Below are 13,600 nucleotides of genomic sequence, written 5' to 3'. Positions count from 1 at the left end.
CTATGGGGGACACCAGGTGGCGTGCCTTGGCAAACCAAGACATCTAACACTCCCGTCCAGCCCCGGTACTCCACTTTCACCCACGCACGAGGAGCCTCAAGACTTGGGAAGCTACAAGAAGCTGCAGGGAGAGTTTGCCTTTCCCACAGCTGATCTTCTTCCATGTACTTCCAGTCAACTATAGCAACATGCGCTCCCTTGTCTAGACACCCCACCAGCTCCACTCTGTTGATCATAACACGCTCACTGAACTGCCTCTGGCTCCACTCTCTCTGTCCAGCCTGCAGCAGTTGCACCAACACCGAGGGAGCGGCCTTTTGAGCTCGCTGGCAGTTCTCAACAAAAGCAACGCTGCTTCGCTCGCCCTCCCCACTCCCATCAGCATCAAAGTCTTGACTGTCATCAGCTTGGGCAGAGGTACCACTGAGGGAGTTGGCCCACTGTCTCATCAGTGAGCGGCAGCATGTCACTGCTTCCGGGTTCACTGGACCTAAGCAATCTTTCATCTCACTCCGGCTGGAGACTTCTAGACTGGCTGGAACTCCCCATCACCTCCAGCTGTTGGCACTTTCTAGTTAGCAGGGGCTGCACCTGGCCGTGGGCAAAGGGCCGAGGAGCCTCTAGATTACAAACAATTCCAGGTAGTTACATCCAACGTGACAGCCTGACCCGATCTTATGGCGGAAAGCAGGCTGTTATCTTTGATACACCGAATGCTTGGTAGATTAGCCAATACAGAGCATTGCTTTCACTTCCCTGCCCTGCCCTTGCATTGCAAACATACTTCCTCCTCCTTGCAGTAGAAGAGTTTTCAGTTGTCTTTTGCTGAGAAGGTTGGAAGATCATTGTTTCTAAGGCAAAGCCTTTTCATTACAAGGCTTTCTAATTGGGTCAAGAACCTGGAAAGAGGTAAGCCCAGTTCTAAATGGAACTGTATTTGTTGGATTTCCAGTGTTGTAATGCAGGGGTCCCCAACTATCTGCCCAGTGGAGGCTGGTGGCTCTGGTGAATCCACTCCGGGTTTCAGTCAGAGCTCTAAAGAAACTATCCAAAGTGCAAAGCTCCTTTTCAGTTCTGACTGAAACCCAGAGGGGATACAATAAATAGTAATATTTGTGTAGCTGTGCTTTCTGAACCCCCATCTACATTGGGCTTTTACTCCTGGGCGGGTGCGAGTCGTCCCTTGTGACAGATGACGTAGTCGCAACTTTGCAGCTATCTGTGGTTTTCGCCCGGAAAAAGCAGAGTTCCAAGGAGTCGTTTTACTGCAATTTTTTGGGTTTGCTGTGGGTTCCCGCACGGTTGCTGGCCCTCTGTTCCTTCCGCAAACTGACTTCACATCTTACAGTGGGCATGTTGTAGGCGTGTGTAGTGCCTGTGTCACTCTATGATGCCCTTTTACTCCCCCATCCCTTTGCAGTGGCGCAGTTACAGAGGCACAGAGGGGCGTTTTCATTTATTTAATCACACTTTTGCACATTTTCGCAGCTTTGTATCTTTGCAATGGTTGCTTTTGGACTCGGTGCCCGAGGGCTGAGGAGGGTCTTGGGGGAGGAACATCGCTCCGGGCACCATTTCAGAGTGATGGCTAGGCACGTAGCACTCATGCTTGCGAATGTGAACCATTGCAAGAGTCTCAGGCTGGGGAACTGACAGACTGATGGTGCAGAAATGAAGGAGCACAAAACACCCAATTTTTACCTAAAACAGGGTCAGAAAGACACAGCAGAGCCCCTTAAATATAAAACAGCCACTGAAGTGTTGCACCCCACACACTCGTGGGACTGCACAGCTGCGCATTTCAGTATAATGGCAAAAAAAGGCACGGCGAGTGTCTAGGGAAGTATGCAGTACATCGCGAGTGTGTCGCAGGGCATGGAGATTCAAAGCCGCATTGCTGCGCGGTTGTGACAAGGTGGGGGGTCAAAGCGGTGCCATATAGATGGGACCTGGGATTGATTTCTTTCTAAAACACAATACAAACATCGGATGCCATCTGATCAGTTCCCTTATTGTTAAAAAAAAATCCTTAATTATAATGTTCATAAAGGAATTGGAAGGCACAATAAAACTTAAAGGGAATATACGTTCCTATGCTCTGTGTTTTACCACAGTCTTCCCTGGGTTCTTCTCTGTCAGTTTCTCTTCCGTGTGCCTCAGACTGCTACAGCTGCAATACTGACATGCTTCCTGCATCTCAGCCCTCTTTGGAGATTTATTTATTTATTTATTTATTTTATTTATTTATTGCATTTATACCCCGCCTTTCTCCCTCTCGCAAGGAACTCAAGGCGGCTTACATTATCCTCCTCCTCACCGTTGTATCCTCACAACAACAACCCTGTGAGGTAGGTTGGGCTGAGAGTCTATGACTGGCCCAAAGTCACCCAGTGAGCTTCCATGGCCAAGTGGGGACTAGAACCCGGATCTCCCGGCTCCCAGTCCGTCACTCTCACCACTACACTACACTGGCTCTCAGTTTAAAACCTCAACATTGTGAGTTGATCCCCAACAGTTTTCAGATTAATCACACCTTGAGGAGGGTGGGGGAAACCCCTGCCCTGTGTTGTGGAAGCTTAATGGAGCTTCCATTGGTGGTGACAATGGGAGCGTTTCTTCCAACCCAAAAGCAGGTGCGGGCCCCCTGATCTGGATTAGGACTTCAGCTGGGGAGTGGGGGAAGGTCAAAGCCCTCCTATTCTCCATGCCAGAATCCTGAGCTGTACTGGGAGGCTCATGCTGTTGTTTGCTTTTAAAAAGCCATTCATGCAATTGCGATTGTGTGAATGACATCTCATCTAGTTTGGAAGTTCTGACTAAAAATAAAGATTAGAAAATGCCTTGCAAGAGTATTCTTAAATGAGATAGCCACCTCATCATGATCAAGCAAGAAGGAGAGAGAGAGAGCCATGATAACAGAGTTCTCAAATATTTATATATAAACCTTCCCCCACTACATACAATATACTAATTCCCTTAATATTTCAATAGGATTTTCTTTATTGCAGTCATGTCTACCCTGTCAACTTTTCTAATTTCCCAATTTGATGGGACATTTTAGTCTTTTGTTTCACTTTTTACAAGAAGTGGGTAAGAGGTAGTCAGAGAAATGAGTTAGATAATTTTAGCCTGATTTGTGACAGGCTGGAAAAAAAAGAGGAAGTTGCAACTCATAAGAACATGATAAGAACCGTTCCAAATCAGAACAAAGGCCTTTCTTGTCCAGCATTCTGTTCCCACAGTGGCCAACCAGAGGCCTATGGGAAACCCACAGCAGGACATGAAGTCAATAGCACTCTTCTGCTCATGTTTCCCAGCAGCTGTTATTCAGAGTGACATATTGCCACTGATACTGGAGATAATATATAGCCATAAGGACTAGTAGCCACTATCCTCCATGGAAATTACATGTGAATCTCCTTTTAGGAGAAATTATTTGATCACAAATCAAAGTCCTGTCACACAATGAAATTACAGTGTCCCAGCAGGCCTGGCCCAAAACATTTTGCTGCCTGAGGCGAAGGAGCAAATGGTGCCCACCCAAGTCCAAGACCAAAGCCCATCAAATTATTTTGGCTCCTGAGGCAAAAAATCCCACAAATTCCTCTCCTCTTTCCTGGCAGTAAAAACAGAATAATAGTTAAATAACTAACAATTTGCTGCCCTTTCATGACACTCAAAATCAGCTGGCTGAGGTGGCTGCCTCATTTTGCCTAATGGTAAGGTTGGCTCTGAGCAGAGTCAGGAATGGTAAATGTGAGGCCCAACTGGTGTTTGACTTGCCGTAAAGCACTCGGGCATTTGCTATATCTCCCACTGGTTATGTGGGCATAATGTGTGGCCATAGGAATTAAATGCACTGAATTCGTGTACCTGATCCCTGAAAATAACCCCACGTGAGCATACCCTATCATGTGCAAAATCAAATATGTGTTAATCTAGATTTGTTTGTAGACAGTATTGTGATAGAATACCAACTAAATTACTAGTTGAGATTTGATTTGCCAAAATAAGTGTGGTTGACTAACTCGGAGTCCAGGAACACAGAATAAAAAAAGATTTTTGACTGATCCATCAAGGGCAAGCCTTTTTGTTTGGGTCCTGTAGGGTCTTACATGGTATTAGACTAGTGACTGGAGCCTGGATGCACAGATTGTGCACAGTTCTTATAAGATGGTGAGCACTGACAACACCAATCACATTTTTTGGAAGGTAGTGGGAAGGTGTAGATTCAGAGAGGTGATTGGTGTTGTCAAAACTAGCCATGCCAAGAATCTATTAGCAGTTGTCTTCATGGATCTTTCCCCCTCTGCTAAAAAGGCTATTTAGTGATTATAACATACAGTGCATGTGGATTTATGGACTGGAACCAGTATCTTTTATTGGACTAATTTTGGGGGAATAAAAATGGAAAGGGAAGCATTCTGGTAGTGGTATGCATTAACCTTCATTTGGATAAGATGGATAAATCAGATCACATTTTCAAATGACCTACAAAAAGGACTAAAGCACAAGAGCCCTCTGCAATGCTAGGTCTTTAGCATTTCAGTTGGTAGATACACAGAATGTAATGTGTAATATAATGGACATTGCTACTTAATGTTAGAACAGATTAGGTAGAAATATGTATTTATATATTACTCCCTACATTCTTGTTTGGGAGAGAGAGAATGAGGAATAAAAGGCATATATCGCTAAGGAGCCTATGTAGCATAGTGGATATAGCACTGGATGTGGTTTAGGAAAAGCTCGGCTGATATCCCTGTCTAGAATATGAATCTACCAAACAGGATTGTTGAGAGGATACATTGTACTAACACTCTAGTTCTATTCATGCCTACTCAGAATTAAGCCCCAGTGAGTTCAGTGGGACTTAACTCTCAGGTAAGTGCGTATAGAATTGCAGTCTAAGCCCCCCCCCTTTTTTTTTAGCTCACTGCTCCTTAACTGAACTCAAGGTGTTCAGTGCACAGAGTCCCCAGGCAGCGTCCCATCCAGGCACTAACCACTCCTAGCTTGATCAACGTTGCCATATTGTGCCCCAAGATCATGGTTATTGTGGTCTTTGGAGTAAAGCTGGGAATGTACATGCAATAAATATTAATGGTACATACAGGTACAGTATAAATTCAGAGCACAGCACAGATCAGTTGTGAGTTATTTGCAACCACTTTGCTTTGTTTTCTATTTTGAATAGGATGGCTACCCAAGAGACTTCTGCAGAAGGCCCTAGCAGTAACATTTTTGAGCTGGACCCTTCTTACATGAAAGCTTCCTACCCTCATGTGAATTTTGATTTTCACATGCTGGCAGAAGAAATGGAAGAGGAAGATCAGAAAATCCGTGACCAATTGCGAAGAGGCTTTAATTCTACAATGAGAAGTGAAGCCAAAAGATTAAAAACCTTCTTGTCCGTGCTGCCCGCTAATTCTACGTCAACATGGGCTCCCGCAGAGATGGCTACAGCTGGCTTCTATCACACCGGTGTTAAGACTGCAATACAGTGTTTTTGCTGTGGGTTAGTTTTGCTCTCAAGAAGTATAAAAAAAAACCCTTATGCACAACATAAGAAATATTGGCCTCAATGTGAATTTATTTTAGGGAAAGATGTGGGTAACATCCCCAAGTTTGAGGTTCGAGTTCAGAATCCAGACAAGAGCTCTTCAGAAATCACAAAGAGGTACAAAGAGGTGGAGGTGAGACTCCAATCCTTCACTGGCTGGCCTTTCTATGCCAAAGAGACACTGCCCGCTCTGCTCGCTAATGCTGGATTTTTCTTCACAGGTAAATTTAAAGGATATTTGTCCTGAATGAAAACTATCTTTCTGATTCCTAAAATAATTGCTTCTAATATTTATTATTAACATTTATATACTGCCTTATTTGCTAAAAAGCCATCAAGGTAGTGCACAAAAATTTAGTAGTTCTCCATTTCAATATTTAATGAGTGTAGCCTTTTGAAAGTTAATTGCCATTTGCTATAATAGGGGATATCTGCTTGGCAAGTTAATTGTTTCATTGAGGTGTTTGTTAGCCCACAACATGTGATCTGATGTGGACATTACATATATCGTTCCATCCTGTGCCCAACATATTTTAGTTAGTGGATGATTGAGCCTTTACTACTTTTGCCCCATAATGGGAAATCTCCTCTCTCCAAATTATTTAGCTTTGCTCCTGACCTTAAAAAGTGCCTCAAATGTTCCTTTTTGTTCTTTGGATGCTTCTAGGAAGTCACTCCTGGTTCCTTAGTATATATTTCTCCCCCTTTTCTTTGTAGAGACATATGCTCATATTTTAATATAATGTTATTCTATTGGGGATGCAGAGTACTGGGGCCGCAGCTTGATTGTGTTTTGTAAAGTGTCCCAAGTGCCAGGTGGTAGGAAGATACCACATACATATGATTATAATAAAAACAACAATAATCCTATTGTTATGTGAGCTCATCCACTAATAGAGGTTGCTTAAGTGATCCCCATTCTTATTGCACTGCTTTGCCTTCCAGCAGGCTAGTTCAAAAGCACTAAGACATGTGGAAGTATCTCAAATGTGTGTAATTTTATTACATGCAGGTATCAAGGACACAGTTCAATGCTTTGCCTGTACTGGAAGTTTGGGAAACTGGGAAGAAGGCGATGATCCTTGGAAAGAACATGCAAAATGGTTTCCTAAGTGAGTAATTTACAGGACAGTTCTATAGTCTGCTTATGTTAGTGGCAGCTTCACCAGCACCATGCAGAGGCACCACCAGAAGAACAATAGAAACAAAAGCCAACAGAGCAATACCAACAGACATGCCCATAGCATCCCTAGTAACCGTGAGGGATGCCACTTGCCACTGATGCCTCCACATTCCCCATGACAGAATGCGCTAACCCCATCACCGCCAGCTAACCCCATGTCATCACTCTACTCCAGGGGTGGAGAAACACTTTCAGAATGGGGGCTGAATTTAATTTAATTTCAGAGAAGCTCTCGGAGCCACTTTCCACTGGTTGGTGGGGCCAAAGACAAAGAAGGCGAGACCAAAGGCAAAAGGGGTGTGGCCAAGAATACAAAAAATAACAGCATGTTTTAGCTTAAAGCTCTTGCTGGCTTTAGGAAACTAAGGTTTGGGAAAGCCATTTCAACTTTTTTAAATGGGGGGAAAATGCACAAAAGCTGAGAAACCACCAAAAAAATTGGCAGTTGGGGGAAAGGGAGTGGGGCCAGGAAAAGGGGGCATCTATACACAATATGCACACAACACACAGAAAGGCAGAAAGACACTACAGTGTCTTCTTCCCGGGCAGAGTATTATGGCGCTGTGTCCAAGAGCACCTCCAGCACTCCCTGAAGTCGGGAGTTCCAATCCCCTGGTGGCACAAACACAGGTAGCCAGCAAACAACTTCCTTCTTTCCAGGCAACTAGATATGCCCACACAGGGAAGGAAAGAGTTGCCATTCCAGCCACAATACCCAGCCAACTTCATGGTTCAGTGGATAGGAGGCATGCATGGAGAATAGAGGGGCTCCAGGAAGAGGGTTAAATTCACAGCTTTAACAGAAACCATGTTTGTTTAAAGGGAACAATGGTGGAACGAGTACGGAACTGATTAAAACTAATACTGGAATCAAATCATTGAGATATTTTCTTAATTTATTTGGGACAGAAAAATGTATAGACTGAGATCCAATTAATTGTTAATACTAGAAATCTGGGCACCACACTTTAAGAAGGATGCAGACAAACTGGAGAGGGTTCAGAGGAGGGCAACAAAGATGATCAGGGGACTGGAAACAAAGCCCTATGAAGAGAGACTGAAAGAACTGGGCATGTTTAGCCTTGAGAAGAGAAGACTGAGGGGAGATAGGATAGCGCTCTTCAAGTATTTGAAAGGTTGTCACAGAGAAGAAGGCCAGGATCTCTTCTCGATCATCCCAGAGTGCAGGACACAGAATAATGGGCTCAAGTGACAGGAAGCCAGATTCCAGATGAACATCAGGAAAAACTTCCTGACTGTAAGAGCAATATGACAATGGAACCAATTACCTGGGGAGGTGGTGGGCTCTCCCACGCTGGAGGCCTTCAAGACGAGGCTGGACAGCCATCTGTCAGGGATGCTCTGGCTTGGATTCCTGCATTGAACAGGGGGTTGGACTCGATGGCCTTGTAGGCCCCTTCCAACCCTACTATTCTATGATTCTATGATCTTTCTGACTATTTAAAATGTATAAGTAGTTGCCCATAATGTTTTGTTTATTATTTTACAGATGTGAGTTTCTTCAAAAGGAGAAGTCCAGAGGTGAAATTAAGGAGTACATTCGAAATTATTGTGGATTTGTTGGTGTTACGGTATTCTTTTTGTCCTTATTCTTCAGAAATGTTAGAATAATAGCTAGATTTTTTAAAAGACCTGGTGGCACTTGAGGTGTACAATTAAATACCTCATTGTTTCACCAGAAGCAACTGCTCAGATATGCTGTTGCCATATTTGAAATCTGATGTAGCACAGGAGACTAAATCAGGCTGCTATTCTAGATGGAGAATATTGAAAACTTTAATAAAAGCTTTAAATACTGCCAACTGTACAAATAAAAATACCTTATTGAAATGGAATTTGTTGACGTGAAAAAAAATGTTACTGGAGATGGGACTGGATTCAGGACTGAGGTGGGCCCTTGGCATAGTGCCTCCACTGGACACCCTCTTATGCCAGTGGGATCTGCTACAGTATACTCTCCCCAGTGGCATTCCTTATTAGTCTTATTAGTTGCTGGGTAACCACCATTTTAATTTCCCCCAATGCCTCCCAGTGTAGCATCATTCTGGGACACTGTGGGAAATTAAAATGGTAGCCCTGCATAACAGTCTGTGGGAAATTAAAATGGCAGTCGCTTGGTGCTGAGCTCTGGAAAGATGTTTTTAAAATGGGCCCCAGGGCAGTTGTCATTGGTGAGCCCTGCTCATGATGGAGCTCAAGCAGCTGTGTCACTGGGCAAACCTGTGGCAGGTTAAGGAATGGTTATCTGGAACAAGCCTATTCTAGTAGTCCTCATGGTAATGTCCCCATCTCTAGATTTAATTCAACACATCCAACAGGATTGCTATATGGGATTGCAGCCCATGTATAACTGAAGTATTAATGTAATATAAGAAACAGAGGCATACATAGAAAACTATAATAATTTTAGCTTTTTATTCTGTTTAGGGAAAGCATTTTGCAGGATCCTTTGGGAAGATATTGCCCGCAAACGCAGGTACATATTGGAAATATAATTCTAGGCCTGATTTAAATGGTGGTGGTGGTGATTTCCCTACTCTTGGAGGTCATTGTCCTTCTGGAGCAGCATTTGACGTAGGGTGGCTACCTACACATCATCAAAAAAGAGGAAATGCACCATCTAAAAAAAGAGGACAAAATGTGCATACGTTAATTTATATAGATATAAATTTAGAAATAATTTAGAAATTTAGCAAGTTTAGAAATAATGACTATAATTTAAATAGAAATATACTATTATCTCATACTGCAGTATATCGTGACCAGGTGTCCTGTGTGTTTGCTCAGTCTCTTGGTGTTAACTGTTGATGGGTAACTTCAAGGCCTCTACTCTCCCTTCATATGGTTCTGGATTTGGACCAGATAACCCTTCAAACAGAAGACTGTTTTCTGTAAGGTAATCCTAATTCAGCATGAGGGGCTGTAGTTGGAAGGGAAAATCAGCTACCTTCCCATGCACAGAAAAGCACAAGGCATGTGCTCACAAGTTTCTATGGATTCTTGCCCTTATAATTATTGGTTTTCTGGATGTTATTATGGTGACAGTGGTGGTGGTGATAATGATGGCTGCGGTCCTATACATGTCCATGCAGATGTAGGTCTCATTGTGTTCAGTGGGGGTTATTCCTAGGTAAGTGAGGGTTTGATTGCAGTCAAAACAAGAAGCCCCTGTGAGTCAATTTCCCTGCTTGGAGTGTTGTCGTGGCAGCAGCCACCATTTTGAATATTTGGGGTGTGGTGGAGGTGCACCATAGCTTCTCGTTGCATGTGAACCCGATGAAGGTGGGCTGTTGGTGTGGTTGACAAGGCACCCACAACCCTAAAACAGCCCATGGGTTCTGGCTGGCTTGTTAACCACACCAACAATCCAGCCTTGGTAGGTTCACATTTAATGAGAAGCTGCCATGGTGGGGGTATGGATTGACGCCAGCGGTCACTGCAATCATTTGCATACCAGGTATGCATAGTTGATTTTTCACAAAAATTTGAAAAGTTTAAAAGTCTGTCTCATTCCAAGATAACTAAGTTGTTGCAACCCAAATAAAAATTATTTTCTCTTATAACTCAGTCCTGTGCATAAAAGAAGATGTGTGGGCTGTGTTAGCATCTAATGCTAAGCCAATGTTAATGTTAGTATGGTTTGTTGCTTTAACCATGAATTTTCTTGCAGACAAGCAAACAAACAGGGGCTATTTCTGGCCTTTCCCTATTCCTGGCTTGTTTCTTTCCTGCCCATTTTGCTAGCTGTCAGAGCAGTTTCATTTTTAGTTTGTTCTTACTGGGCACCTCTGTTTCATGATAGACAGCAGCACAAGTAAGCAGGCTCAGACATCAGGACAAACTATGGTTTAAATAAGCCAGACTTCATAACCCAACAACAAACCATGGCTTTTATTTGTGGTGTGTAGCTGGGTAACAAACTATGGCCTGTTTGCAGGGATGGGTTCAGACCCAACGTCAAGCCAGATTTCAACAAACTACCATAGCTTAGAGTTATGTGTGAACCAGGCCATTTTACCATTCCTTCACTGGGCCATTTAAAAAACAACAGCACATGCCTTTCAAAAAATTTTTAGAAAGCTGGAGAGGCCATCATGTGCCATCTTTTCATCTCAACATTTTGGCTAATTGACAACACCTCAGGTTTTTCTAACTTGTGTGATGTCTTTCATAGCAAAAGGGGATTCAGAACCTATTTTAAACATCTATGAGGATGAAGACGTCCGGATGGATTCTTTTAAAACTTGGCCACAAGAAGCACATGCTGATCCCACTATTCTGGCCAAACTTGGATTTTTCTACACGGGTCAGTCACTTGTTAAGCTTTTTGTAATTCTATTTCTTCATCTTCTGTTGGATCCTAGTGGGTCATAAGCATGCTCGTGTCATAGACTCTTGTGGGAACAAGAGGCCAAGACACTTAAATGGTGGGAACAGCTCTATGTGCCCATATCCCATTGTGGAGATGGATACAAATTCCTATGCACTGAAATAAATGAGGAAATGCTAGTGGGTGGGGGAGCTCCAACTATGCACCTCTAGCCCCAACACCAGCAAGACATTGCTGGATTTCAGTTAACATTTTCCCATTTGCATTCAGTTTTCACGAAACGGCCCTTTTCTTTTAGCTATGAATATTTGGATGCACATCCTTTTAGAAGTTACCTAAATATTAATAATTACTGAGCAATCCTACACTCTCATAACACTGGGACCAGAGTTATGCAGTGGTAAATTTTACAGTGCAGGCACTCGTCATGACAGTCCCTGTAGGCCCCCTCCCGGGAGAGTTCAAAAACGCTGGCAGCTGTGTTGAGCCATCCCTTTATGTGTATTATATATATCTTTGGTAAAGCTAGTGGTATTAATTTCCCAGTCAAGACCAAGCCACTCCAAATTACTTTGCATGACAACACAGGGATAGCTATAGTGTTGGTAGGAATATCCATTTCTCTGCAGCTACTGTGAGGATTGCAGCTAAGCTCAGGGGGAACAGAGAGGTCTGAGGGGGGTGGCACTCTGAGAGGTCTGCCCTCCTCACATTCCAGGGAACATGAGTTAACAGAGAGAGGAGGGGCCATAGTCCATCAAAGCTGTTGCCCCCTTAAGTCTCATCTCAAGGCTGGCTAAAACCAGTTTCCTACTAGGACCTGGCATCCTAGTTTAACAAAAAGAAAAAAAAGAAATGTTATCAGGAATAACTACACCATTGTGTTATTGCCTTCTTGCAGGGAAGAAGGACATTGTACAGTGCTTTTCCTGCAATGGATGTATAAGGGGTTGGGAAGAAGGTGATGATCCTTGGACAGAGCACGCTAAATTTTTTCCTGAGTAAGTGCCTGTTTGAGGCAGTGTGTTAGTTAACAGCCTTCCCCAACCTAATGCCCTTCAGGTGTGTTGGAGTAGAAATCCCATAATCCAGATGTGCTGTACCATATATCCCATCATTCCCAGGTAACAGCATCATCTAAGGTGCTCTAGCCCTCTTTTGCTGATTCCAGTTAACACATCTAACCTTTTAAAATTTGTTTTAGGTGTAAGCAATCAGATCCAGACTGGAATACATCAGTGGAGAAGCCCCAAGGGCAGGCGGAGGCTGATACATGGCATGAAAAGGTAAAACAATACATATTTGGGGTGTCATATGATACTTTGCCTCTTCATGGATCACTGCCTTGTTGTGGCAAAGGGGCTTGCGTAACTCAGTGAAGCCATAAGCTATGCCGTGCAGGGCCACCCAAGATGGACAGGTCATGGCGGAGAGTTCTGACAAAATGTGGTCCACTGGAAAAGGAAATGGCAACCCACTCCAGTATTCTTGCCAAGAAAACCCCATGGAACGTATCACAAGGCTAAAAGAGATGACACTGGAAGATGAGCCCCTCAGGTCGGAAGATGTCCAATATACTACTGGGGAAGAGCAGAGGGTATTTCCAAGTAGCGCCAGAAAAAGTGAAGCGGCTGGGCCAAAGCTGAAAGGACACTCAGCTGTGGATGTGTTTGGTGGTGAAAAGAAAATCCGATGCTGTAAAGAACAATATTGTTTAGCAACCTGGAATGTAAGATCAATGAATCAAGGTAAGCTGGAGGTGGTCAAACATGAGATGGCAAGACTGAACATCGACATCTTGGGAATCAGCGAACTCAAATGGACAAGCATGGGCGAATTTAATTCAGGTGAACATCATATCTACTACTGTGGGCAAGAATCACTTAGAAGGAATGGAGTAGCACTCATAGTCAACAAAAGGGTGGAAAAAGCAGTACTGGGGTACAATCTCAAAAACGATAGAATGATCTCAGTACGAATCCAAGGCAAACCATTCAACATCACAGTAGTTCAAGTCTATGCCCCAACCACTGAGGCTGAAGAAGCTGAGGTTGATCGCTTCTATGAAGACCTACAACACCTTCTAGAACTAACACCCAAAAAAGATGTCCTCTTCATCATAGGGGATTGGAATGCTAAAGTAGGAAGTCAAGAAATCACCGGGATAACAGGCAAGCATGGCCTTGGTGTACAAAATGAAGCAGGACAAAGGCTAATAGAGTTTTGCCAAGGAACACACTGATCATAGCAAACACTCTTTTCCAACAGCACAAGAGGCGACTCTACACATGGACATCACCAGATGGTCAATATCGAAATCAGATTGATTATGTCCTTTGCAGCCAAAGATGGAGAAGCTCTATACAGTCAGTAAAAACAAGACCTGGAGCTGACTGTGGCTCAGATCATGAGTTGCTTCTTGCAAAATTTCGGCTTAAATTGAAGAACGTAGGGAAAACTACTCAACCATTCAGGTATGACCTAAATCATATCCCTTATGAAT

The 13,600-nt window shown here is 43.4% G+C and overlaps 1 protein-coding gene across 6 annotated transcripts in view; it reads left to right on the top strand.

The window, feature by feature from the left end:
* The first annotated feature begins 804 nt into the window (after positions 1 to 804).
* The window catches only part of NAIP (NLR family apoptosis inhibitory protein), a 35,031-nt gene continuing 22,235 nt past the window's right edge, over positions 805 to 13,600 (top strand). For 5 of the 6 annotated variants that reach the window (XR_014787631.1, XR_014787632.1, XM_084833522.1 and 2 more), the window contains exons 1-8: positions 820 to 909; positions 5,198 to 5,784; positions 6,576 to 6,675; positions 8,257 to 8,338; positions 9,195 to 9,243; positions 10,942 to 11,073; positions 11,999 to 12,098; positions 12,302 to 12,383. Coding sequence is in view for 4 of the 6 variants with exons in the window: in XM_084833522.1 (XP_084689648.1) it covers positions 5,199 to 5,784; positions 6,576 to 6,675; positions 8,257 to 8,338; positions 9,195 to 9,243; positions 10,942 to 11,073; positions 11,999 to 12,098; positions 12,302 to 12,383 (1,131 nt within the window). In the remaining 2 variants the exon portion in view is untranslated. Of the gene's footprint in view, positions 910 to 5,197; positions 5,785 to 6,575; positions 6,676 to 8,256; positions 8,339 to 9,194; positions 9,244 to 10,941; positions 11,074 to 11,998; positions 12,099 to 12,301; positions 12,384 to 13,600 lie in introns of all 6 variants that reach the window. The other variant, XM_084833521.1, reaches the window with a different exon arrangement.

This window comes from Heloderma suspectum, chromosome 2 (genome assembly GCF_057233095.1).
Source record: "Heloderma suspectum isolate Gila_16-S chromosome 2, 16-S_ref, whole genome shotgun sequence".
NCBI classification, from domain to species: domain Eukaryota; kingdom Metazoa; phylum Chordata; class Lepidosauria; order Squamata; family Helodermatidae; genus Heloderma; species Heloderma suspectum.
This window is presented reverse-complemented; position numbering and strand designations above follow the sequence as displayed.